Source organism: Aristolochia californica, unplaced genomic scaffold (assembly GCF_029961685.1).
Source record: "Aristolochia californica isolate CCGP_79_NKW_82.1479 unplaced genomic scaffold, dmAriCali1.0.hap1 SCAF_4, whole genome shotgun sequence".
Lineage (NCBI taxonomy): Eukaryota > Viridiplantae > Streptophyta > Magnoliopsida > Piperales > Aristolochiaceae > Aristolochia > Aristolochia californica.
The window spans coordinates 36,849,726-36,876,782 of record NW_027182103.1 but is presented as its reverse complement, the minus strand read 5'-3'; the positions used below and the strand labels follow the sequence as shown (position 1 = coordinate 36,876,782).

Here is a 27,057-nt window from a genome sequence, read left to right as displayed (position 1 = left end):
TCCCTCCCACAGCGGAAACAATCAGCGTAGAAGGACAAGAAGAAAGAAGAAAGAAGAAGAAGAAGAAGAAGAGCGTGTAGCATTGGGAGAGAGTGTGCTTCCCCGTACCCTCAATGGCCACATCAATTTCTGCTTCGGGCCTCTCTTCTTCTTTTGGTGGAAGTTGGGCCACGTCCTTCGGCGGGGAAGGCCGGGCCATGCTGGCGATGTCGGTTCCGACGTCTGTCCGAGTCGGGAAGTCCACTCGCGCCAATCCCGTGATGAAGAATGTTAACGAAGGGAAAGGATTGTTCGCACCATTGGTCGTCCTCACCCGTAACATAATTGGGAAGAAGCGCTTCAATCAGTTCAGAGGCAAAGCCATCGCTTTGCATTCGCAGGTATATGTTTGTTGCTCACTGCTCCATCTGTTTTTTATCCGTTTAGGATCTCTCTCTTTTTGGTTTCGACCTTTTGAATAATTTGAGTGTCCGGTAAATATTCAATTTGCTACAAAAAAGGACCGATAACCGACGATTCATGGATTTTTTTACTCAATGTGTCAGCTTAGAGCTATATTTTCTGTTGGTTTATTTAGAACTGGGAATTTACAAAAATGAGGCTTCTTACTCGAATGAACGAAAATATATTGTCTGTATTATTTCGATTTTTTTTCCCACATCTTATAGGAATATGTACTCCAATAGGCGTCCATCATAATCTACTGGTGGCCTTTCAGCCATATCAGTTCCAGAGTCGTTGGGTGTTTCGCAAAGTCTCTCGTTCATGTCGAGAAGTTTCCTTTTTCTGTTTGCTCTTGATGGATCATTGTATCAAACTTCAGGTGATTACGGAATTCTGTAAGACGATTGGTGCTGATGGGAAACAAAGGCAAGGGTTGATTCGACTGGCGAAAAAGAATGGTGAGCGTCTTGGATTTCTGGCGTGATGAAGAAAAATATCACTATTGGCTTGGGGATTCCCAACTCAAGCAAGTCTTTGGTTCCGAGTCCTAATCTGTTAATGATTCAACTGAAAACCGTATGTATATAGATAGAGTATAAAGGTGAAGCCATAACCTCATCAGTAATCAAGATTCTATTACTTCATTCCAATCAAAATGCAAAAAAAAAAATTCTAAACTGTTTATAATATCAATTCTGTAGCTAACAGGAATACCAAATCAGTTACAAAACCAGGTGGACTGCTTTCACATGCTGGATGAGGTCCATACATGCTCAGAAATGAAAATCAATTACTAATAGGTTGTAAGTGATTCTGATACAACAAATTTGGACCAGCTGACACTGGTCTTATCCCATTTTGAGCTGTGCAGGTAACATGAAAGAAAAAAATAAAGCTCTCAAACGATAGAAGCTATTTTTAGCAAGACAAAGTTGCTCGAATACAGCTCCCCACCAGAATCCATCTCCTGTTACTTGTTAATATGCAAGTAAACAGTGCCAAGAAAGATGGCTCAAACTGTGTATCGACTTCTAGTTAGCTTTTCCCTCTTCGAATCATCCTGCAACATACAATCAAGTTAATATTGCACTGCAACAGTAGGATCAAAAGATGAAACTTCCCAATAAAAGACTTACATGGAATGTGTATGTGATCTTATCAGTGACATCAATGATCTCCTTCCACTTTCTTCCAATGCTTATCTGCAATATTTGTAGCATAGATGTATCAAAATGCATACAACAAGTACCCAGATATAGTTAATAATAGTTGAACGACAAAATTCCATAACTTGCCTAACTACAGCAAACAGATGCAAATCAATACAAGCAGTCGTCGACAAGCTTAGTAAAGCAGGGTCGGTGTCAGGGGATTGACATTGATTACCAAGCCAGAAATGGGGAAGCACCATGCTCGAAGAAACATATAAGAAGCACCATGCACAAATTGTAATGAAAGATTTAAAAAATAATCTAGTAATAAATTTGTTTTCAACGTTTTGACATTATCAAATCTTCACACAAGGTTTCCTACAATATTTAAGAATAGTTCTTTCAGTTTCTGAAAAGGTTATATAGAATAGCAACTCCTACCAAAAGAGTTTTTGGTAAGTACTAAGATAATAACCACTGTAAAAACATAACCACAACTTTTATTAAGATATGAGCCCACAAGAAATAGGGAAGAACAAAAAATGAAATGATTAAAGTTGAGGAAAGGCTACAAAAAATTTAGTCCAATATGAAAGTGGTATATGATAGGAACTGATTCATAGTGGCAGCTTAAACATAGTTGAGCAGCAGAAGCTTGGGAATGATAATGATAATGGGCTTGACGGAAAGAGAAGCATGGCTTCAAAAAATTAGTACCAAACGGAGATAAAAGATATTGGCAATGAGAGATTTTTAAAACATCTTTTTTAGTTCTTAAGGTTAGCCACAGTTGTTTCAATTATTAACTTTGCACTTGACACCTACTGCAAACTTTTGCTCAATATTATAGATGAACATCATGCTTCAAATGTGGCACAGATTATGAGGCCACTCTCCATGCTCTACCTAATATGCATAACAAGGCACATGTATTATCAGCTCCACTCATATGATCAACAGAACAACTCTTGCATGGTAACAATCTGAAAGAGAATACAACGTTTGAATGGAAGGCAAGCCAGAAAGGAGAAGGGAGCATAGGAGGGAATGAGATCGAAGGTGAGATGAAGGGAGAGATGGTGGACGAAGATCTGGTGATGGTGGTGAGGACAGAGGCGAGGTCGAGGCTGAGAACTTTGAGTTATAGATCACAGCACAATGACTCAGTGAGTAGTGACAGTGATGCGACAGCAGGTTGGCAACTAGTTCAAAAAAGAAGGTGAAAGTGCACAAATAAGGATGGAGAAGACAATGGAAAGAACGAGCACTCCCGGCACAGGAGAACTCAGTTGAGCATTGAGGAAAGGCAAAATCAACTCGGAGCAATCATTTGTGTTACAATTCAAAATAGGAATAAAAGGTCTTTTATTAGCATCCTCAAGGCTGCTGGTAAGAGTTTCATCAAGCAACTGCAAAATGCCTTCACTGGTCAGGGATTCAAGACCAGCGAGCTCTGGACAGGCAACAGTTTTACTTCTCTGCTTTATAGTACCATAGTGAGTGGGAATCTACAATGCCACAATGGAGATAATCTACATCCTAGAACGCAGGGCTCTCACTTGATCGAGCTTTTACCCCCCTACTGTTGCTCCACCTTACACCCGTAGACCCTAGCTGATGGCCGGGAGAAGATGGCTCTGGGTTTAGTTGTGAGTGTCTCTTCTGCGGGGACCTCTGGTGCAGACATCAGCCATTGGATCTCTGCTCACTGCACTTTATCACAGGAGCCTAAACGCTCCTCGGGAGGCAAGAATTGGCTAATCTAGCTTGCAAGTGCCAAAGACAAAGCCCTGGTATTAAAAGTGGATCTTCCCCCTCATGGCCCCCTCACAGGTATCCGAGACTGGACCCATGCAGACATTGAGGAACGCTGCAGTCAATGGATTCGTATCCATGGCATCCCAGCAGAACTCAGGTAAAAGTCTGTTATCAACCAGATAGCACGCACATTCGCAAGACTAATTAAGCACGACGCTATCACTTTTAACATGAGCATGCTTGATTTTGGCCAGAGCCTTCATTATCATTTTGGAAGTGTAAACTGGACCCCATGTGAACAAGTTCGATGTTGGGAGAGAGGTTTTCTGGGTTCACATCCTCTTTGAAGAATTTGGCAATAGCCTGCCGGACATGGCCAGAAGAGAAAGCAAGGGTAACGACAAGTCAAGTGTCAAGAGACCAGTAACTCGCTCCCCTCTCAGCTTTGAAGCGATCCCACTCAGCTAGCCAAAGGCAACTTAGGCAGCCACTCAGACCTGGATGCTGCATCTTCCACCATTGGACTTGTTGCATATTCAAATTCAAAATCAGGAGACAGCACTAACATCGACCATACTGGCCAGACCAGAATATTTAGGCACTGATTCCGCCCTCTCCAGTGGCCAAGATCTGTTACCTTGACCCCTTCCCTATCATCTTGATGGAGACACTTCATTCATCCCCAGTCCAATAGGGCCTCACTGATATCTGTGACCAATCAACCCACCTAATCCCCTCACTCAAATACCCATGTCTCCCTTTGAGCGAGACTCCATCACCCCATCCTTGCCACTTGTCAAACCCCTATCTCTCGGACCAAAAACACACACAATGAGCCCCAACCTATGCACCAATGCTGAATCTGGTCCTGCAGCAGCTTCTATTAATGCTATAACTACCCCTTCAACACAACGCCAGGAGATGGCCCTGACCAAAGGACATCAGAACCTATCCTAGTTTGAGGCTTCTCTTGACAACTGGTACCCAGAGCTTATCACTGAAATGGAAATTCCTATACAGAGGACCAACCACCCCATCTCCATTTCCATATCCAATCTCCCTCTTCCAGCATCATCCACCTAGCCCTCCCATGCCAAATCTGGAATGCCATGAACAACAGTCACCCTCTTTCCTTACCCTCTTACGAAACTGAAGGCACAAACAACAAATCTTCTTCCATGCCAACCAGCCACATCCAATTGACTGTGACATGGGCAGGCTGTGCATTCCTCTGCCTGGTGCAAGATAATCAAAGCTGGTCGAAGCCCTGCAGACTGAGAAGCCAAGTACAACGATGAAAACTGGTCTCAGATGATGGATGTCGCTCAGGTTATGGTGTAGTATACAAAGGAAAGTTCTAGGGTGAAAGAGATTAAAGAAGTCAGAAAACCAAGAGATGGAGAATAATGATTATCATCTGTTGGAATGTCAGAGGAAATAGATCCTAGAGGAAGAGGGCCTGTATTCATACCTTGCTTCACTCTCACAAGTCCCAACTCATCATCCTCCAAGAAACCAAGATGCAATATATGCTCAGCTCCATTATGCATGACTTTTGGAATTGCTCCTCCTAGGAACGGAAAGTGGTCAGCACAGTTGGCACTCGTGTGGTGTCTTTGTGATGAGGGAGAGTAATGTGACTGATGTACTGATGTTGTCTCGGGGGATATTTTAATTGGTCTGAAGTTGATGGATCATTGCACTGGATGCAGCTGGAGCCTTGTGGGTGCATGGCCCAATCCGGTACAGGCAACGGGCTACCTTCCGGGATGAGCTTCTGTCTCACCCAGAACTGGACCCTCCTGTGGCTCCTTGCCGGTGACTTCAATGCCATCCTATACTGCAGTGAAAAGTCCCTTCTGGCTCCCAGAATTACCTTCATCCATGCATGGATTTGCTGATTTCATAGCTAGCTGCAAGCTTGAAGAAATTGCTCTCTTAGGTAAGGAATACCTGGAGCATTGGACAGCGCACCCCTACCCTCTCGAAATTAGATCAGTTTCTTGCTACCTTTGGGTGGCTCCAGCTCTACCAAGATGTTGACAATCAAGTCATAACAAAGGCAACTCAGAGCACTGGCCCATTCAGCTGACACCAAGTTGGAAGGTGGGGATCTTCTCCCTTTCGCTTTGAGAACGCTTGGCTGTTGGAGAAGGTTTTTGACAGCTTGGTAGAAGTGTGGTGGAGTGAGCACTCTAATGGCAGAACTGCTGATTGGAAATTGCCTATCAAGCTCAGAGACCTAAAATCAAGAATCAAACACTGGTCTATGAGTCATTGTGCTGCCACTTCGGCCTGCAAGAACTCCTTGCTCCCTCAAATAGCAGCCCCCGATGCCATTGAAGAATAATGATCCCTCCCCACTGAACTCTCTAATATAATTGTACTTTCTACCTAGTTCCAAGAAATTGCTCATTGTGAACGCACTTAATGGAAGTAGTTGGCGAGGTTCACATGGTTAGCCGAGGGTTGGCAATACCAAATTCTTTCACACAGTTGTCACAGCCCAACGTAGACCTAACCAAGTTAGCTCATTATGCATTAATGATGAGATAGCTTTGGGTACGTCTCGTATTACTAAACGAATTGTTGAGTTCTTTCTTAGATATGTACAAGGAGGAATGTGCTGTTCGGGCAATCATTTCAGGCGTTTATTTCCCACGCCTCTGCTCCTCTTGCTGATCTACTTGAGCTCCCCTTCTTGGAGAAGGAGATTGAACACGCTGTACTAGGCCTTTCCCTTGATCATGCTCTAGAGATTGATGGACTTAATAGTGAATTCTACAAAAGGTTCTGGCCAATTCTGAAGCCGGGTACCTGGGTATGGTGAAGAGCTTCTACTACAATGGCATCAGGTGCAACTACATGGGCACTTTGTTCATTACTCTGATTCCAAAGAAGGACAACATTGAACATCCTTCGAACCTTCATCCAATTAGCCTTGTATCCAGCATGTACAAGATAATCGCTTGTCTCCTTGCTTGTCAGCTCAAGGTGATCCTCCCTATGGTAATTCATGACAACCAGAGTGCCATCATTAAGGGACGGTGCATTATGGACTCAACAATTACTGCACATGAAATCTTCGATTACTTCAAAAAGGCAAAAAAGCTGAGAATCGAAAAAGCTGAAAATCATGCTCAAGTTTGACCTTGAGAAAGCCTTTGACCGTGTCAATTGGAACCAGTTGGATCACATTAAGGACTCGATGGGGTTTGGAGTTGGACCTCCAATTTAATTTACCGCAACAACTCGCTACACATGAGCCTCGAAAGGGTGTTGAACTACCAAAACCATTTGAACTGATGAGCCTAGATTCATCTCTTTTATAGAGCAAACTTCCAGACCTCCCATAAATTTGGCATGAAAACAACCCTCTAATTAACAGGGTGTACTTGGGCCAAAGGATCTTCTTAAGACTCTTGATGTGATTTCTAATGGAGGCTGGTCAAGGGATAAAGGACATGAAGTAGTGTGGAAGCCCCACAAGGCAAGAGTGTAAGGCTTCCTAGCTTCGAGAGACGTTTCCCTTTCCTCGTTGATAGGTGAGCTTCCATCTTCTTAGTAACCCGAGTCCAGAGCTCTTTATCAAGCCTCTTATCAAATACAGGCAGACCTAGATAAGTGGCTGGTAGAACTAGGATAGAACAACCCATGAAGTGCACCTAAGCATATAGATCGGTCTCAACAATGTGCAATGTGATGGTGGAAGATTTTTGGTAGCTGATCTATTGTCTTAGGAGGGCCTTAATCTTCTAAGCTGCTCTATAGAGCCACCAGAAAAGCAAATAGTATCATCTACGAATTGGAGGAGCAGGACATCTAATTCCCGGATATCGGTAGTCAAACAACAAGGGGGAGAGGGGATCACCTTGTTTGATGCCTCTGCATCCTTTGAAGAAACCACAAATTGTACCTTGAGGAGGGAGTAGCTAGCAGAAGAGGGGATCCCCCCCCCCCCCCCCCCCCAATACACACACACACACACAACCTGTGTTTTCTACGGTTATTCATCAATACACAGCAAATGGCCAAAGTATCCAATTTTGGAAGGACAGATAGATTGATAATACTCCCCTCATGTCTTCTTTACCACAGCTCTAACAATCTAGCAGGAAACTAGTGTGTTTCGGTGGCCTACTCTAGAAGGGCATATGGAAGTAGTACTAATTGGGATCTTTAGTTCTGGAGAGGGTTGATGAAGGATGTTGAGGCTGAGGAGATTTGCAGACTCATTTATGCTCTCCAAAGTGTGCGGCTACGTGATTCCTCAGAAGATAAACTCATTTAGACCTATGAGGACAATGGTGAATTCTTAGTTTCTTTGGCCTATGCAACCCTCAAGGGTAGACAAGCCGAGTGCATGCCGCCATTGTCATCAACAGAATCTCTCAGGGCTCCCCAAGATGCACTTCTTCCTTTGAGGTGAACGACTGGGCAAGATTCTAACTATAGATAATTTAAGGAGAAGGGGGAATGCAATATAGAACATCTTTTTGCTAATGTTTGCCAGAACATAGTCCACCCTATGCAATCCAGGTTTCATGTACCTCAATCAGCCAACTTTGTGGCCGACTCTTTTGCTAGACACAGAATTGCCCTCCAATCCCTCAATTGTTTTGGGCCCCTATTTGCCTTAGTTGTTTGTTTCTCTAGCTTTGCCTTTAATGAAATTTCAATATCTCAAAAACAATTTGAAAGACAAGACTCAAATGCTGCATTCAAGTATGGCCCTATCAATACTGGACTAAGATTTGATTAAGACATTTAACAGAAGTATGAAGCCTAACAATTTACAGAAAGTCTATGATGACCCACTATCACTTAAGATTGCATAGAGTGGACTACATTCGGGCAAACATCAGCAAGCAAGCATGGGTGGTACAGAACTCAATCAAATATGCCCAGATACATTATCGATTTCAAAATCATTTCATATTTCAAACCTAGGTGCTCTTCATGCAAATTATCCTTGACAGTCCAAACAGAACTGATTCCCTAACTGAGCACTAGGAGCACTTTTTCAACATGTCAAAGGTCATAGTGGGGGCTTACAATGGACTTGTATTTTTTAGATCTAGATATAACTACGTGTATTTTATTTTAAAGGATGTAATCCTTGCAAGTATAAAAAAAATACTTAGAATCACTTTGTCATCGATGATACCCATAATGTTTTTCCTGAAATAGTCATTAGTTTTAATCACAAAGTATCAGAAAAGTCACTAAGGGGTATTTTGATATTTTCACATTAACAGATATTTCTGAAGTCTATATTATCTTGTTCTACATGTTTAATTATGTTTGTAGGCTTAGTTTCATATATTTTGACAATGTATACTGGGAGACATAAGGGTTTAAGTGTTTGAAGTATTGAAGGGCATTTTTGTATTTTGACTAAGCCTCACTTAGTAAATAGAAGAGGGGGTCGTGCTAGCGAGACTCTTCTCAAGAAGCCTCTCTTCCCCTCTTCTTCCAAATATATCACAGATGATCCTCTTGTACCTATGAATGATGATTGGAAGGCAAAAGACTGCCAAGTTTTGACATGGATCCTAAACAGTGTTGATTCCAAATCAGGGCAGAATTATCTTAGTTGGTCAGTCTCTACGAATGTATTTAAAGGCCAAGCAAAAGTTCATCTATATAAAAAATGGTCCTCCTATACCTATGAATGATGATTGGGAGGCAAAAGACTGCTAAGTTATGACGGGGATTGTAAACAATGTTGATTCTAAGTTGAGGAATCAAATCATGAACTGCAAAACCTCAAAGGAGATGTAGGTGTCCCTATAATCATTGTATGCAAAAAAAGAGCAACCTATCTCGAGAATATGAATTATATACAAATTTATTTGATCTCAAAAGAGGTAACAAACCTGATACAGAATAATACAATGAATTTCTACGGGTATAGCAGGATATAAATGTTTATCATCCATTCACTACAAATGAACGGGATTAAGAAAACAGCAGAACCAGCTGTTGGTTGTTAAATTCCTTGATGGCCTGGTTTCTGAATTTGATGTAGTAAAGGCACATTTACTTGCTTCAAATGATGTGCCTACCTTATCTACCACATTCAACAAAATCATGCATACTAAAACTACTGTGATACCCAGGGTGCTAAAGGAGTTAAGATGACGGATGTATTTGCACTTAATACCTCTAGTTTTACAGAATCTTCTAGAGGTCGTAACAGTGTCAATAGAAGTAGAGGTAGAGATGGATCTAGTCGAGGTTGAGGCCAAGGAGATGGCAAATTTGAGAGAAAATGTAATCATTATGGTAGGACAAACCATTTCTCAAAAAAGTGTCAGATCAAGTTTGGTAACCAGTATTGGCAAACTTGATCATTCGTGATAGTAGTGAAACTCCTATTGAGATGGTAAGCACTGTTACACGAAGGTCATGTGATGAAATACACCAACTACTACAGCAACTAGTGCAATGTATGGCTTGGCATAACTCTCAACTGCTTCTTCCATAGCATCTATAGCTCAGACTTCTGCTCCTACAGCCACTTTGGCTAGTTTAAGTATGTCTACTCTTCATGTGCATCATCCACCTAGGTTCTTGACTCATGAGCTACAACTCATATGTCTGGTATGTCATATTTATTTTCAGATTTAAAAGAGTCATTTGATATTAAACATGTTACCTTAAGTAATGGTTTTGTTTCATCGGTTCAAGGAGTTGGTACGGTTGCTCCTACATCATTTATATCTCCTCAAATCGTTCCCAAGTATCCCCTTTGTTGTTGTCTATTAGTGAGTTGATAAAATCAATGAATAGTTCGTAATTTTTTTATCCTATCCACTATGTTTTTTAGGATCTCGTAACAAAGAGGACAATTGGTTCCGCACATGAGAGGGTGTATTGTATTATTTGGAGAGCCACACACTAGGTACAACACTACATGCTTTACACTCTGTAGTCTCACCTCTACAATGGCAATTTACAGTTAGGTCATCCATCTCAGGCAAAATTGGTTCAAGTTTTTCCTGCACTTCCTTACAATCTTTCATTTTAGTGTGATCGTGTCAATTGGGCAAGCATCACAAGACAATATTTCTTGTATCTAATCACATGAGCAATCAGTAATTTGACATTGTTCATTTTGATGTTTGGAGTCCTTATCCTATAACTAGTTTATTTGGCTATAAGTATTCTTTTCATTCATTGATGATTTCAGTAGATGTACTTACGTGTATCTCCTTTATGAGAAATCTGAGGTGTTCAATGTATTTCAAAACTTTAACAATAAAATAAAAAATCAGTTTGTCACTTCTATTCATGTACTTCATACTGATAATAGGTAGGAATTCATGAACTAGAAATTTGATATCTTTTGTCAGAGCCAAAGGACTATTCATCAATCATCTTGTGTGTTTACTCCACAACAAAATGGAGCAGCTGAACGTAAAAATCATCATTTGTTGGATATGGCACATACAATGTTATTTCATATAAATGTGCCTAAGTCGTATTGGGGTGATGCAGTCCTTATTGCATGTTTTTTCATCAACAAGATGCGTTCTTTTGTTCTTGGGGGTAAAATTCCCATAAAGATTTTACTACCTTTTGTTCTATTATTCCCATTATCTCCATGTGTATTTGATTGCGTTTGTTTTGCACATGTTTAGTCCAACTTGAGATAAATTGCCACCTCATGCAATAAAGTGTATTTTCCAGGGACATTTCGTACACAAAAGGATACAAATATGTTTGCCCCTTTAAGAAGTAAACATTTGTATTTGTTGATGTAACATTTGTTTAGGATACTCCCTTCTTTGCATCCTCCACTATAGATGTGATTCAGTCCTCCACTATGGGTGCAGATTTAGTTGTTCTAACACCTATGGAAGATAGTCCAAGACCTTCACCTAGTGTTACTGTTGAGAAACCACTGCAAGTATATCATTGGCGACACGTGCCTTCACCTCAAACTACAGTTCCCTCTCTCACATGGGACCATGAAACCACTTTGTCCGCAAGTCCTAAGGTAAGTGATTTACATCTTCCTATTGCTCTTCGGAAGGGTGTTCGAAAAGATACTCGTTATCTGTTGTCAAATTTTGTTTCCTTCAATTCATTGTCTGACTGGTACAAAGTTTGTTTTGTCTTTGTCCCCTTGCTCTATCTGTTTTTCAGTGCAGGTTGTTCTCTGCTTCCCACATTGGAAGCAGGCCATAGATGTTGGAATGGAAGCATTGTGGATATGGGGATATGGCAATTGTGTGATCTGCCCCCAAGTGTTACTATTGTAGGATGCAGATGGGTGTATGCAATGAAATATAAGATCGATGGATCTATGAGATATACAAGGCTAGACCTTTTCTCCAATTTCTAGATTGTCCTCTTGGTTTCTATTGTTGCGAACTAGGAGTGGTCACTGTGTCATCTTGACATTAAAAATGTTTTCTTGTATGGTGATCTAGAAGAGAAAGTTTATATGGAGCAACCTTCAAGGTATGTTGCTCAAGGGGAGGTTAATAAAGTTTACAAGCTCAAGAAAGCTACATATGGTCTCACACAGAGCCGTGTGCGTGGTTTGAGAAATTCTGCCAAGTTGCCATATCCATTGGATTTTCTAGAAGTCACTATGATTATTCGCTTTTTGTTCTGAAGCGGCCATCTGGTATTGTAGTATTGTTAGTATATGTGGATGATATCATATTGTTTGCCAGTCATGTGACGGGTATAGAGGAAGTAAAAACACATTTGGCAAAACATTTTCAGACTAAAGACTTTGGTTCTCTGAAATATTTTATGGGGATTGAAGTGGTGAGAAACAAGGTAGGTCTTGTGCCGACATAGAGGTAGTATGTCACAAATATGTTGCAAGAGTATGGACTACTAAGTGCCGAGCCAATTGAAATTCCAATGGAAGTTGGACATGATCTTCATGATGATTAGAGTGTTGAACCTAGTGATAAGACGATATACCACCGACTAGTTGGTAGACTCATATATGTTATTGTTACGTGCATGACATCTCTTTTGTCGTCAGCATAGTTAGTCAATTCATGGAATGTTGAAACAAAACCCATTTGGAAGTTGCACAGAGAATCTTGAGATATTTGGAAGGGTTACCTGGAAATGATATCTTCTTTAAGCATCATAATCACTTGAAGATAAAAACTTTTTTCAGATGCAGACCATGTAGGTTCTAAACTGGATAGAAAATCTGCCATAAGATATTGTCTCTAGAAGAAAATTTGATAAGTTGGAAAAGCAAGAAACAAAATATTGTAGCTCAATCCAGTGTTGAGGCTAAGTATAGAGCAATGGCTCATGCTGTCAGTGAATTAATGTAGAAGATCTATAGTCTGAGAGTTGGATCTTCATCAAGATGAACCTATAACTATGTACTATGACAATTAAGCAGCTATACTTACTATGGGGAATCCAATTTTTCATGAAATGACTAAACACATTAAAGTAGATTGTCATTTTATTCGGGATGCAATAATAGGGAAAGAAGTAGGCACTCCCTATGTTCGGTCCGGTGATCAAATTGGAGATATGTTTACTAAAATTTTGGGTAAACACAAGTTTGTGATATTCTGCAATAAACAGGGCCTTATGGACAAATATCGCCAGCTTGAGGGAGTTTTAAAAAAGCCACTATGGGAAACTTTGGTCTTTTCACATTAGCAGATATTTCGGAAGTCTACATTATCATGTTCTACATGTTTAATTATGTCATCAAGCTTAGTTTCATATATTTTGATTATGTACATTGAAAGATATAAAGGTTAAAAGTGTTCTTAAATATATAAGGGCTTTTTTGTACTTTGACTAACCCTCAAATAGAAGAGGGGGTCAAGCACGACCGCCAATGAGACTCGTCTCAAGAAGTCTCACTTCCCCTCTTCTTCTTCCCTCTTTTCTTTTTCAATTTCTCCCTTTATATCATCTTATTTTACATTTTCACACTAAGAATATATAATCATTTACATCAAGAAAGTAGAGAAAGGGTCCTTTGCTAATATGTCGACAAGGGTTTGACAACGCTTGAAATACTTAAACTCTACTAACAAGCGGAATTCTTCAGACGACAGTGGTGATAATCTCATCAAGAGTTTCCATAGTGAGTGTACCTCCTACAAGTTGGAGCCCTCTAGATGTCATTTGAAGATCTAGGATGAGATTGATGGAAGTGTTGTTGATGCTTGATGCTTCTCTTCAGCATGAGATTCTTCCCCCATATTGGTTGCAAGCAACTCCAACTTGTTCATAATAAATACATGTTGAGGGGGAGGATTAGGGACATGACTCAAACCCTAATCCTTCTTCCCCCCTTCACAAACTCTCTAGCCGTCTCTCACTCTTTCTCTCTTTTCTCTCTTCTCCCTTATCTTTTTTTCTCTCTTCTTTCTTCCCTTCGGCCTCTCATCTTCTCTTGACTGATCAATCCACGTTCTTCATCATGGGATCCTAAACTCAACATGGTATCAAAGCAATGGATTTAGAATCCCGACATTAAGGTGGTAATTAAGTGAGTTTTATCAAGCTTCATGTGGTTTTGTTGGTGAAGTAAAGGCTCAGCAATGAAAAGATAAGATTTTTTTTTTGTTTCTCTTCCTTTCATGAGATATTTTTTTATGATGTCTTGATCTTGGCAAGATGTTTACTGATTGATTTTTCTCGTCTAATCTAGATAGAAGATCAATGTTACGTCTTATGCAAGATTTCTTATGCTCGGTTTGCTTTGAATCATGCAAGTTGATAAACAAAATGTTAAATGCTTGGTTTAAGCATAGAAGTTCAACTTTTTCTCCTTGAAAAGTATATGTTGGATGAAGATTTGCTCGTCCTTTTGCTGTATAAGTGGATTGTCATGATCAAATCATGATTGCATTCATTGAAGACTAGTTTATGTTGATTTTTGTATGTTTGATCTCTAAAAAAAGCTCAGTGAAGACTGTTTTCTAATTACCGAGAGGAGAAATTTTTTTCTGAAATGGTGCTGGTCTTTGCAACAGTTTTTTGACATTCCATTTGTAGTGTTATTCTCTAGATTGTCTAATCTTAAAAAATCGAGGAGAAAATGTAAGATTAAGTTGTGATTTAATCACAAAGTTGGTGCTCTTTGTATAGAAGGAAAGTTTCCTTCTTCTAGAGCTAGCTGAGAGGAAAGTTGGAAAAAAGAAAAGTGTTGTGGTTTATCTATTTAAAGGCTTCCTATATTAGATTATTCTCTAGAAACCCTAATTTCTTTCCTAAATTATTTAAGGAAAGATGGAAGTCAAAGATTGTGATCTTGTATTGATAGTTGGCACAAGTAACATAGAAGGAAAGTTTCCTTCTATAGAAGATCAATTAAGTTGTCCAAGATCCCTTGAGATGTCACTTGCCTTTATAATTCTTTCTTTTTTTTTTTTTTGAAGATGTATTAATAAAGCAGAAGAAAATTACAAAATTTGTGGGAGCATGTCCCTTACAACCAGCGATTGTAGAGTAGCTCCCTACCTGGCAAGCACATCTGCCGCCGAATTTGCTGATCTCGGAATGTGAGACCAAAACAAGAAACAAATGACGTAATTTCTAAAATTTCTTTAAAAAGTATCCCAATGCCTCCACGGAGGAGAAGACACGTTCTCACACCAACCTATCACCACTTTGGAGTCTCCTTCAACATGGAGGGGGCCCCTGCATTTATCTTTGAAGACACGAAGACTAGAGAGGAGACTATGTAACTCAGCAGACGTAGAGTCTGATATACCAAGGGAGCCGGCATAAGTGAAAAGCTGATTGCCGGAATGGTCTGAATAACTCCTCCGAAACCAGAAATACCAGGGTTGCCAAGAGACGAGCCGTCAAAATTTAACTTTAGAAAACCAAGATCAGGAGGAGTCCATTCTTGCATGACCGGAGGTTTTTTTCCAATGTGCATCAATGCCAAGTTTTTCCAATTTTCACAAATAGAGGAACCCAGATAAGAAGAGAAAGCTTTCTTTTATAATTCTTTCTTAATTGAGAAAGATTTGAAATCAATATTATATGATTTGGATAAGCACGTGGAGTAAAAATCTCCTTTATTACATGCATGATTAAGGTTGAATTGTTGATTGCCTCGGTTTGGCTTACTTTGGCTTATCTTGTTTCCTAGATGATTCAATCCACCATAGTGAGTGCACATCCAATTATCAGTCCTCAAAGGACCAGAACCAGCTCTATAATTTCTACCTCGCTATCTGTTGGTAGAATTTGTACCCCTATTACCTGAGTACATAGCAGAGGATACCTCAGTCTGAGGAGTGGAAGTGGGGTCTGGTATCCAAAGAAGCATAGCACAGGTGTCATAAAATGATAGAAATGCTGAGGAGCTGAGAAGTTGTGATTTTGCCACTTCTAGATATAGTTTGATGTTAGTCAAACAAATAGCAGCTGCTAAGGCCTCCCATTGCTTTTCTTGAACCGAGATGTCAGTGAAGTAGTCAGCCCTTTGAACCTAGCTAAGTACTGATGCAAGTTCTCCCATTGTTTTGTATTAAACATGTTCTAAAAACATCATATAATTTTTGTAGATTCTCGGTGCTAGAGTACAACTTGGAACAAGTGTCCCATATCTGCTTTGCGGTCTCAAGGTTGACAACATTATTTGCCACATGTTCCTCCATGTTGTTAATTAGCCAATTGATAACCAGTGTGTCAATTTTAAGCCATTTAATATAGAAACTATCTTCCTCGTCTATGGATGGAACTGATTTAGTCAAATGTCCTAAGAGATCTTTAGTGATGACAAATCTCTTAACCGATTAGGCCCAACTTAAGTAATTTAATAAGCCTCTCAAGAAATAGTGGTAACTTTAAGTAGGTCACTTTTACCACCACCCATATTCACATATTCTTCAGCCATCACTAATGAATATCCAATGCACTATATCAACCAACCAACAATAGAAGTGAAGAAACCAAACTGAGGCAATCAATCAATCAATTCAACCAAAGCCTAATCATGCATGTAATCAAGGAGATTTTCACTCCACGTGCTAATCCAAATCATATAATATTGAATCAAAGTCTTCCTTAATTAAGAAAGGATTATAAAGTCAAGAGATTCCTTAAGGGATCTTGAACAACTCGAGTATCTTCTAAAAAAGGAAACCTTACTTCTTTGTTACTTGCGCAACTAGCAAATAAAGGAACACAATCTTTACTTCCTTCTTTCCTTAAATAAATTAGGAAAAAAATTCCAAACAATAATCTAATATAGGTAGCCTTCAAATAGGTAAATTCCAGCACTTTCTTTTCTCAAAATTTCCCCTTGATAAGTTCTAGAAGAAGGAAACTTTATTTTTATCCGGAATATGTCAACCTTGTGATTTAATCATAGCTTAATCTTACCTTTTCTCATCAAATTATTTAGGTAAGATACCCCAGAGAGTAACACAACCAATGAAAGGCCAAAAACTCAAATTGCAAGAACTAACAACTCTTTCAAAAAATAAAAAATAAAAAAATCTTCTCGGTAATCAGAAAACAGCCTTCACCAAACTCTTTTGAGAGCAAGCCATACAAACATCAACATAAAGCAATCTTCAAAGAATCCAACCATACTTTGATCATGATAATCCATAAATACAGCAAAAAAAGAACAAATCTTCATCCAATATATATTTTAAAGGAGAAAAACTCAAACTTCCATGCTTAAACTGAGATCTTAAAAACTGTTTATCAACTTGCATGATCAAAGGCAAACTGAGCACTGAAGTCTCAGGCTAGAGCATAAAGCTTATAAAACATCAATTTCCTATCCAATTTGGATGAGAAAGCTCATGTATCAATCAATCTTTCAAAACCGAAAAGTGATAAAATAACTAATCAATGAGGAGAGAAAAACTTATCTTTGTGAAAGACCAAGTTCTTGATTCACTAATAAGAGTTCCACGTGAAGCTTGATAAACAACATGCACTAAACACCATATAAACCTTGGGATCCTAAATCCACTTCTATGATACCATGTTGGACTTAGGATCCCATGATGAAGAACATGAAGTGATCAGTCAAGGGAAGATGAGAGTTTGAAAGAAAGAAAGAAGAGAGAAAGGAGAAGAGAGAAAGAGAGACAGATTGATGGACGGCTAGAGAGTTTGAAGATTAGGTTGTCACGCGATTAGATTTAGGCTAAGTCCGTCTAGCCAAGCGGAATATCTACCCCGTGCGGCCTAGTCCTTCCCAAGAACTAGTCAGCTTCGGATCCTCCAACCAATACTTCACACTAGAAGTTGCAAGCCAAAAAGGACAACGGAAAGACTAAAGATATAGAAGAGAAAAATCAACTTTGTATTGAGAATACAATGTTACAAAAGATGGCCAAACACTCTTGAAGGCCAAAGGCTAAAAACTCTCTCTATACACTTGAAGAGCAAAGAATGCTAAGGATTTTTCAACCTCCTTACAATGGGAGAGGCCCCTCTATTTATAGCCCCTCTATTTATAGCCTCTCCCCTGGCCTTTAGAAATCTCTAAAAACGCCCAAAAATCCGCCAGATCCTAAAAATTCGAATTCTGGCTACATAGGCGCCCTGGTCAGCGGGCGCCTTTGCAACCCCATTTCGCTCGCCTCAGAATGCACCTGGGCCCAACCCCGCTTCGCGCGCCTCAAAATGCGCTGGAGTTCTGGTCGCGTGCGCGCCTGCAAATGCACCTGGAGTCCTAGTCGCGCGCACTTGGAGTCCTTGCCGCGTGCAACCCCATTTCGATCCGCCTGGAGTCCTAGTCACGCGCAACCCCATTTCGACCCTCCTGGAGTGTCTGTTGGCGTGCTGCCTTATGTCTGGGCTGGCTGTTGGGGTTGTTGCGCGCCTTGTTGCTTGGCCATCCGTTTGGCAAGCTCAAGTGTGTCTTCTTCTGCTACAATTGATGTCGGGCCAACCATATGTGTGTGCCCCTCTGGGCCGTGCCATTGCACTTGGCCTTGGCTGTTGCTGCTATTATTGTGCACTGGACTTGCACAGTCTTCGGCCTTGGTGTCTGGCCACACCATGGCTTCATCCTTCGTCTCAGTTGTCACGCGTTTAGATTTAAGCTAAGTCCGTCTAGCCAAGCGGAATATCTACCCCGTGCAGCCTAGTCCTTCCTAAGAACTAATCAGCCTCCTTAAGCCTCGGATCCTCTAACCAATACTTCACACTAGAAGTTGCAAGCCAAAAAGGACAACGGAAAGACTAAAGATATAGAAAAGAAAAGCCAACTTTGTATTGAGAATACAATGTTACAAAGGATAGCCAAACACTTTTGAAGGCCAAAGGCTAAAAACTCTTTCTATACACTTGAAGAGCAAAGAATGCTAAGGATTTTTCGACCTCCTTACAATGGGAGAGGCCCCTCTATTTATAGTCTCTCCCCTGGCCTTTAGAAATCTCTAAAAACGCACAGAAAACCGCCAGATCCTAAAAATTCGAATTTTGGCGTCAGAGGCGCCCTGGTCGCGCGGGCGCCTTTGAAACCCCATTTTGCGCGCCTCAGGATGCGCTTGGAGTTCGGGTCATGCGCGCGCCTACAGATGCGCCTAGAGTCCTAGTCGCGCGCGCTTAGAGTCCTTGCCGCGCGCAACCCCATTTCGATCCGCCTGGAGTCATAGTCATGCGCAACCCCATTTCAACCCGACTGGAGTCCTGGTCGCGCGCAACCCCATTTTGATCCGCCTGGAGTCCTAGTCGTGCACAACCCCATTTCGACCCACCTGGAGTGTCTGTTGGCGTGCTGCCTTGTGTCTGGGCTGGCTGCTGGGGTTGTTGCGCCCCTTGTTGCTTGGCCATCCGTTTGGCAAGCTCAAGTGTGTCTTCTTCTGCTACAGCTGATGTCGGGCCAACCATATGTGTGCGCCCCTCTAGACCGTGCCATTGCACTGGGCCTTGGTTGTTGCTGCTATTTGCACAGTCTTCGGCCTTGGTGTCTGGCCACACTATGGATTCATCCTCTGTCTCATACTCCCACCGCCATAAGGCAGACGCCCTCGTTTGCAACCCCTGGCGATAGTCGGCTACCTCCTTTTCGAACTGCCATAACTCGGCAGCGTCTTGCCATGTTGCCTCACTTTCCGATTGACCCTGCCACTTAACCAAGTATTGCGTCCTTCGGAGCTTGCCCCTTTGGCGTTCCTCTCGGTCTGCAATAATATACTCTACCCTATTGTCAAAGGTAGTAGTTATATCCATGGGAGCTCTTGGGTCAACTATTCTATCCGGGTCCAGGTCTTCAAAATAAGGTTTAAGGTTTGATACATGAAAAACGTTGTGGAACTTAAACCTTTTCGGCAGCTGCAATTTGTAGGCGAGGGTGCCCACATGTTCAATGATAGGAAAGGGTCCTTCATATTTCTTCAAAAGACCTTTGTTCTTGCTTATTAGGTGACGAAATTGTTCAAGTCTGAGTTTGAGAAGGACCTGGTCACCGATATTGAAAGAAGACGCCCTCCTCTTCAAATCAACATGTTTCTTCATCTTTTTAGCTGCCTTATGCAATAAGACCCATGCCAACTCCGTTTTCTCTTTCCACCTCTTCGCCAGCTGATAATTTGTTGGACTTTTCCGTGAAGTGTCTGGAAAGAGACCCATGGGAACCAAAGGTTGTCGTCCTGTCGCCAACTCGAAAGGACTATGCCCGGTTGATTCCGATTTCTGCAAATTGTATGAAAACTGGGCCACGTCTAACCAGTCTGGCCAGTTTTTTTATTTGCTATCACAAAATAGCATAAGTACTGTTCTAACAAAGCATTTACCCGCTCAGTTTGGCCGTCACTTTGAGGATGAAAACTAGTGGAAAAACTTAGAGATGTTCCCATTAGTTTGAATAACTCGGTCCAGAATTTTCCTGTGAATCTGGGGTTGCGATCACTAATGATCGTTGTGGGCAAACCCCAATGTTTCACCACATGTGCCATGAATGCTCTAGCTGCTCCGTCTGTTGTACAATCACTTGGCACCGCTACGAATGTACCATACTTCGTAAATTTGTCTACCACCACCATGATATACGTCAGCCCATCTTTCTTATGTAATCCAGAGATGAAGTCCATTGAAACAGACTCCCACGGCCGCTTTGGAATAGGTAAGGGCTGTAGCAAACCCCTAGGCTTGCGTTGTTCGATCTTATCTTGTTGACAGATAAGACACGTGCACACAAACTCCTCCACATCATTCTCCATGTCTGGCCAATAATACTGGCCAAACAGCAAGGCCAACGTCTTTCGTTGACCTGGATGTCCTGCCCACAAGGTATCATGGCATTCCCTCAAGAGGTCACGCCGTAGGTTATCGTACTTAGGCACATAAAGTCGATTACCTTTGCTCTTGAGCAATCCGTCGTCAAGCCAGAATCTTCTCGTCTCGCTCAGGGCAGCAGCTTGTACAATGTTGTAAGCCTAGGCGTCTTGGCGAAGTCCAATGCGAATCTTGTCTAGCAACGCCGTACCAACTTGTGTAATTGTTGCTAAGGCTTGTAATCGCAAAGTTCCATTTTCTGTTTCTGCGCCAAGATGGTCTTCCATGCGCACGCTTGCCTTGCACAAAGCGCATATCTTCTGTGCCTACGCTCGCGCTGCACGCCTCTTCGTGTTCAGCTGCTACCGCACAGCGCGTGGTGCGCGTGGTGCGCGTGAAGCAAAGACCGGCTATTGCGGTATGCAGGGATTCAGCCGCACGCATCTTCTCCTCTGTCGCATGCGTGCATGATGCTGGTGCTTGCTGCGCCATGTGCGCCAAGCTCTGGCTGGTCTCTTCCTCATAAGAGTTAGGTGCGTCTACCTTCCTGCTCAGTGCGTCGGCAGCACCATTGGCCTTCCCCGCCTTGTACATCATCTCAAAGTCAAACTCGACCAAGAAATCTTGCCACCGGGCCTGCTTTGGACTGAGTTTTTTCTGCGTAAAAAAGTAGCTAGAAGCGACATTGTCAATTCTTACAATAAATTTGGAGCCTAAAAGATAGTGCCTCCAAAGACGTAAACAATGCACTACCACCGTCATTTCTCTTTCTTGTACAGTGTACCGTTGCTCAGTTTCATTGAGCTTCCTACTCTCATAAGCGACTAGGTGTCCATCCTGTTCTAGCACACCCCCAATGGCATAGTTTGAGGCATTTGTATGTACCTCAAATGGCTTGCTGAAATCAGCAAGGTGCAGCACTGGTTCAGCCATCATGGTATCCTTCAGCCGCTGGAATCTTTGGCATGAGTCCGTCCATTGCCACTTTTGGTCCTTCTTGAGGAGGTCGGTCAAGGGGGCTACTATAGCTGAGAAGCCTTTGATAAACCTCCTATAATAATTTGCAAGACCAAGGAAACTCCTAAGCTCACGCACCTTGGTAGGGATTGACCAGTCACGCACAGCCTCCACCTATCCAATGTCCAAGAAAGGACACCTCTTGCAACCCAAAGGAGCACTTCTCTTCCTTGACATACAGTTGATTGTGTCTCAATTTCTTGAACACCTTTCGAAGATGTTATTTGTGCTCCTCCATACTCTTGTTGTACACCACAATATCATCCAAATAAACAATGACAAACTTGTCCAAAGTATTCGGAAAATACCTCGTTCATGAGAGTGTTGAATGTTGCTGGTGCGTTGGTTAGGCCAAAGGGCATAACCATGAACTCGTAAGCCCCATATCTCGTTACACAAGTAGTCTTCCCCTCGTCTCCTTCAGCAATCCGAACTTGGTAATAACCACTTCGCAAATCCAGTTTGAAGAAAACTCTAGCCTCTTTCAATTGATCAAAGAGATCAGCAATAAGGGGAATAGGGTACTTGTTCTATATGGTTACCTTGTTGAGCACCCTATAATCGATGCATAGTCTCATACTTCCATCCTTCTTAGTTTGAAACAGTATAAGGGCCCCATAAGGTGCTTTGTTTGGCTTTATGAACCCAGCGTCCAGCAACTCGCTGAGTTGTCTTCGTAATTCGTCCAGCTTTTTGGGCGCCATTCGGTATGGTGCTTGTGCTGGCTTTTTTGCTCCAGGCTCAAGCTCTATGTGATGGTCTACCCCTCTCCTAGGTGGTAACCTTGCTGGGAGTTGTTCAGGCATGACGTCTCTATACTCATGCAAAATGGTTTGTATCTCCTTAGGGGTAGGCATGGCCTCATCCTGCTCTATAGCACAAATAGAAGCAATGTAAGTAGAACAGCTCTGCTTAAGATCTTTCTTAAGCTGGAGGGCTGATAGCATTAAGTCTTTTTTTGTTACATCTTTGTTCTCAACTTCAGAAACAGTACAAGGACTTTGCTCATCCATAATCCCCACTACCCTAACATGTGGCATTACAAAAGTCTTACAAACCGTGAAAAACTCCATTCCCAAAATCACCTTGAAATCATCCATACCAACAATGGTAAAATTCAGAAATCCTACCTACTTGCCTATCACCACCGGGACATTCCTGGCAATGCCTTGGACTTCACGAGCAGCAGAATTTATAGCTTTCATTTTGCTCCCATCTTTCTCTCCTCGTATCCTTAGGCTCCTAGCCTCCTCCTCCGAAAGGAAGTTGTGGGTGGCGCCAGTGTCCACCATTGCTTTAACAATATGTCCAGCAAGTGTAAGAGATATAAAAAGTTCTCTTGAGGGTCTTACCGGAAGTGGAGCAGCCTTCTCCTCCTTGGAACGGACAGCAGCATTGAGAAGGGTTAGAGAGCCCATCCTAGGCTCAATTCCTCCATTGTCCGTTTCAGTTTGAGCAGCATTGAGGAGACTCTTTTTAGGACAATCCCTCGCATAGTGCTCTCCCTCGCATATGAAACAATGGACCTTCTTCCTCTGTTTGTCCCCTCTCTTCTTCTTTTCCGGCCTAGCCTTGGTGTCCACCTGGAGTGTCTGTTGGATTTAACCTAAAGAAGGATTAGGGTTTGAGTCACGTCCCTAATCCTCCCCTTCACATGTATTTATAACAATCGATATATCAAGAATTACACCAATACCCCTTACTCTAATAAGGGAGGAAAAGGGACAAAAATAAAGAATAATTTACATCATTCCGACTACACATAAGTTGTATCTTCCAACATAAATGTAGATAGAAGTGCCGAAACACAATGATCAGAGGGTATGAGTAGCAAATAGAAATCTATCACAAGAAGAAAAAAACCACTAAAGATTCATAATATGGCTTCGACACCCTACTGACAAGCACTTGAGGGTCAGCATGTTATTGGAGTTGGTGATGATATAATTATTTAGAAGTGGAATCAGAAGCACTTGAGGGTCAGCATGTTATTGGAGTTGGTGATGATATAATTATTTAGAAATGGAATCACAGGCAGCTCCACTAAGTTTCATCCTTTGACAAGAGAAGGGGGACACCTACTACCCAACAATGTGCTACGGTAGGCATGATTTGGAAGCTGTTAGGTCCCCCCTAAAACCCTGTTCTTTGGATTGTGTGCTGTCAAAAACAAAATCCTCAATTATGATAATCTTCAGAAGAGAAGAACATTGATAATTAACTCCTCTAGCAGACTTGCAGAGAGATGGATGACTCTATTGACCACCAGTTCCTTTTAATGCCTTTTCACCTACCATATTTGGTGTCTCAAGTTGCATAGCATTCAACAATGAATACACCTCCCTTTACATAAATATGGGAAGATATTATGGAGGACTGTGATTGTTGTTTTGCCCTGAAGCATATTGATAGAACACAACAATTGGGTCTTTAACAACAAGGCCAAGCCCCCAGCATCTCATTGTCTCGTGGCTTCTTACCAGAAAGGATTTCTCTGAACCCACCAGCACTTACATAGGAGAAAATTGTGATCAAATTGCTTCTCTTTGCTCGGAAAAGTTTGAAGGTAGTCTCATGGGATCCCACCTTACTTGGCTTAGTGAAGCTGAATTTTGATGGTAGTGCAAAGGGTAACCCGATCTTGCTGGTTTTGGTGGGTCTTTTGGGATCATGATCAAAAATCATTTCTCCCATGCCCCCTAGGTCAGGTTGATTCTCTCACCACGGAAGCCCATGCTCTCCTTAATGGCATCCACCTTGTCCATGAGCAATTCAATCTTAAGTTCTTGTTTTGCTCCTTGCTACTGTTAGTTTTATAGTTGTTCTTGTTTGTTCTGCTGTTATATCTTCTTTTTTCTGTTTACTACTGTTAGCTTTTATAGTTGTTCTTGTTTGTTCTGCTGTTATATCCCTTATTCAAGCCAGCCGCCTCAGTTTGTGAAGGCAGCAATTTGTATCTCCATCTTTTTTAATAAAATCTCCATCTCGTCCTTCACAAGAAAAAAAATAACAATTGGGTGACTGAAGGTGTTCAACCAGCAGAACTACGAAGAGATACATAATACATAGAAATATTAATTTCAAGAATAATAACCTTACTCTAAACAGGCTGCGCTAATACAAAAACCTTTGGATGTTGTCCACCACTGCCACCCCCTAGATTATTGTCAAAAAGTTAAACGGGACTTTTGAGGGCAAGCAAAATTGGATTGATGGAATTATAGAGGCAACAATGCATTGTAATATATTCAGGGTAAGTAAATACATGGAGACCTCACATCTTCCTGGCTCACTCATTAGACATATGGGAAGACAGTAAATATTTCTGCTAATCATGATATTAACAGCTTTGTCTCATAGACCAACCCTCATAATGAATGCTTAAAGCTCAATTCCAATGGTAGCTCAAAGAGCAATCTGAGGCCGACTGTACAGAGAGGGTCATTTGAAACATGTTTGGAAAAACATCCTTTTCTTTGCTCTGTAGATCATTGTGAATCAATGGCAGTGGATTTAACAGCCCTACTATATGGACTTAAGTCTTTGTTGGTAAATTTTCCTCCCCATGCTGCAGAACGGGACCTGAGCAGTGGTCATTAATGAGGTTGAGGAGTCGCTTTCAATTTTTTTTTTTTGAAATGAGCTTTCAATTTTAATTGATGAAACTGAAGACATCTGTAGACCTTTGACCCTTACCTGGCTACATACCCCTAAGAGCGCCAGTAGCATAGCTAATTTAATTATTTATTTATTTTGATGTGGCATAGCTAATTCATTGGCTAGGGAGGATGTTCCCAAGAAAACCTCATTGGTGGCAATTCCTTCCCTACTTGGTGTCTTGTGTGCTTTTATGCTTTATTCTTGTTGCCTCTATAAGGGTTATACCATTGTATCTGTTGTCACTTTAGCTTGTATTTTTATCCTTCGGGAGCTTTCTTGATGGAATCCCCTATTTCATCATTATAAAAATAAACAAATAAATAAACCATATTAGTTTCTTTCGTCCACCTTTACTCTGATTCTGAGGTAATGGTTTCTACTAGTCAAATACTTATTTTTTTGAGAATTTACTAGTCAAATACTTATTGAGCATGATTGGAGTGGCTTTCTAGCCAATTTAATAATACATGAGGAATACTCCAGCCCAAGCAGTGTTTACATTAAAAAGCTGGACCTTAAAAAACATAACAGCTGAAAGCAAAATGTGACAGTGACCTATTGTGCCTGTTTCAACAAAAGGTGTACGTTTTCAGTGTCATAAACAACAGTAGATATCCTTGATGTGATTGGGCAAGAAAAGAGTAAATACTAGCATTTTTTAGTGACCAGCGGATAGATCTGGGACGATCAGTGGTAATAAATATAAAAATGAAGAGACTTTGAACAGTTGGGTGGAAGTAGCAACCTGAACAGCTTCATTCGGCGCTGCCTTAGTCCAAAGGGCAAGCTTGTCCTGCCTCTGACGAACGCTAGCAACAATCCCACATATCTCATCACTTTCATCGAATTGCTCCCCAATCAAAGCCATCAACTGCAAAATACGACCCAATAAACTGTAAGTCTATCATTAGGTATGGTCAATTAGAAACCTGAAAATGTACCCTTGATACACTAAAAAAACGCAAAAATATAACAGCAAATAGTTGATATTACCGTTTCGAGCCACATGCTATCAAGGTTGGCCTTCCGACTGCTGGTTACTGACCACTTTCCCCCGTTTGCGCATTCCGGATCTTCCCACTTGGGCTCAATCCCTGCTTTGAAGCAGTGAAAATCGGCGTTGGCCAGCAACTTGCTCGGACGGAAAATCTGATCGTACAAGCTGCGAGCAACAGAAGAGAGTAACTAATCCACATCGTCTAAACAAAACAGTAAAGTATTTGCAACTCTCACCACCAAAACTCCTCGACTGTGTCGAAGGCGTAAACTTTTTTAAGAGAGGTTCCCCAAGCGGCGCCTTGTTTTGGCTTGGACTGGTTATCGTACCAAAACGTCCATTTTCGATCGAGGTGGTGCGGCAGTTTTGCCTCCGCCATCTCCGTGCTGATTGTCGATTCGGATACATCTGTCATTGTGTCACCGCCCAAAACGGCTTTGGGGCAGGTGAGCGGCTAGTCCAGACTCGAGACGCCGAAAAGTGTAAAGATCTGAGGAGACGCAGCACGCGATTATTGATCTGAAACCTACCGGGCTTGGGCCGGTTGGGTTCTATTCTGTGACCCACCCTTAGTATACGATTCGGACGGGTCAAGTATAAGAGCGGGGGTTGGGTGTCATTCACGAACCTTCCATAAACAATGTCACGAGGTCAGATAAGCCTAAACTCACTTAGGCTAGCGGAACTCTAACTCCCATGAAGGCCTACTTTCAATCCATCAAAGATAGTATAGCCTCTTGCCCCTTAGATCAGCGTTACAAACTCCTTCCTCTCAAGTGGAGTACGAGTAATGATAAGGTAGAAAGACAATGG

General features: G+C 41.5%; 2 protein-coding genes across 3 annotated transcripts; one reads left to right on the top strand and one right to left on the bottom strand.

The window, feature by feature from the left end:
- On the top strand, positions 1 to 1,107 carry LOC137962867 (protein PROTON GRADIENT REGULATION 5, chloroplastic-like). Its single transcript, XM_068809978.1, has 2 exons — positions 1 to 380; positions 824 to 1,107. Exons 1-2 carry the CDS (start codon positions 114 to 116, stop codon positions 926 to 928), a joined length of 372 nt encoding a protein of 123 aa, XP_068666079.1. The 5' UTR covers positions 1 to 113; the 3' UTR covers positions 929 to 1,107.
- Positions 1,060 to 26,711, bottom strand: LOC137962866 (eukaryotic translation initiation factor-like). Of its 2 annotated transcripts, none has more exons than XM_068809976.1 (5): positions 26,481 to 26,711; positions 26,241 to 26,409; positions 25,993 to 26,118; positions 1,581 to 1,646; positions 1,060 to 1,504 (listed from the first exon to the last, which is right to left on the bottom strand). In XM_068809976.1, exons 1-5 carry the CDS (start codon positions 26,657 to 26,659, stop codon positions 1,457 to 1,459), a joined length of 588 nt encoding a protein of 195 aa, XP_068666077.1. In that variant the 5' UTR covers positions 26,660 to 26,711; the 3' UTR covers positions 1,060 to 1,456. The 2 variants fall into 2 exon arrangements, with proteins under 2 accessions (XP_068666077.1, XP_068666078.1); XM_068809977.1 differs by lacking the exon at positions 1,060 to 1,504 and adding an exon at positions 24,687 to 24,743 and having other exon boundaries at positions 1,584 to 1,646.
- Positions 26,712 to 27,057: the final 346 nt, after the last annotated feature.

Coding starts and splice junctions, on each gene's coding strand:
- LOC137962866 (XM_068809976.1), bottom strand. CDS start 26,659: ATGACAGATGTATCCGAATCGACAATCAGCACGGAGATGGCGGAGGCA. Junction 26,119..26,240: donor ATAGCATGTGGCTCGAAACG/GTAATATCAACT, acceptor CGTATTTTGCAG/TTGATGGCTTTGATTGGGGA. Junction 1,647..25,992: donor CGCCGAATGAAGCTGTTCAG/GTTGCTACTTCC, acceptor CAAATATTGCAG/ATAAGCATTGGAAGAAAGTG.
- LOC137962867 (XM_068809978.1), top strand. CDS start 114: ATGGCCACATCAATTTCTGCTTCGGGCCTCTCTTCTTCTTTTGGTGGA. Junction 381..823: donor CCATCGCTTTGCATTCGCAG/GTATATGTTTGT, acceptor ATCAAACTTCAG/GTGATTACGGAATTCTGTAA.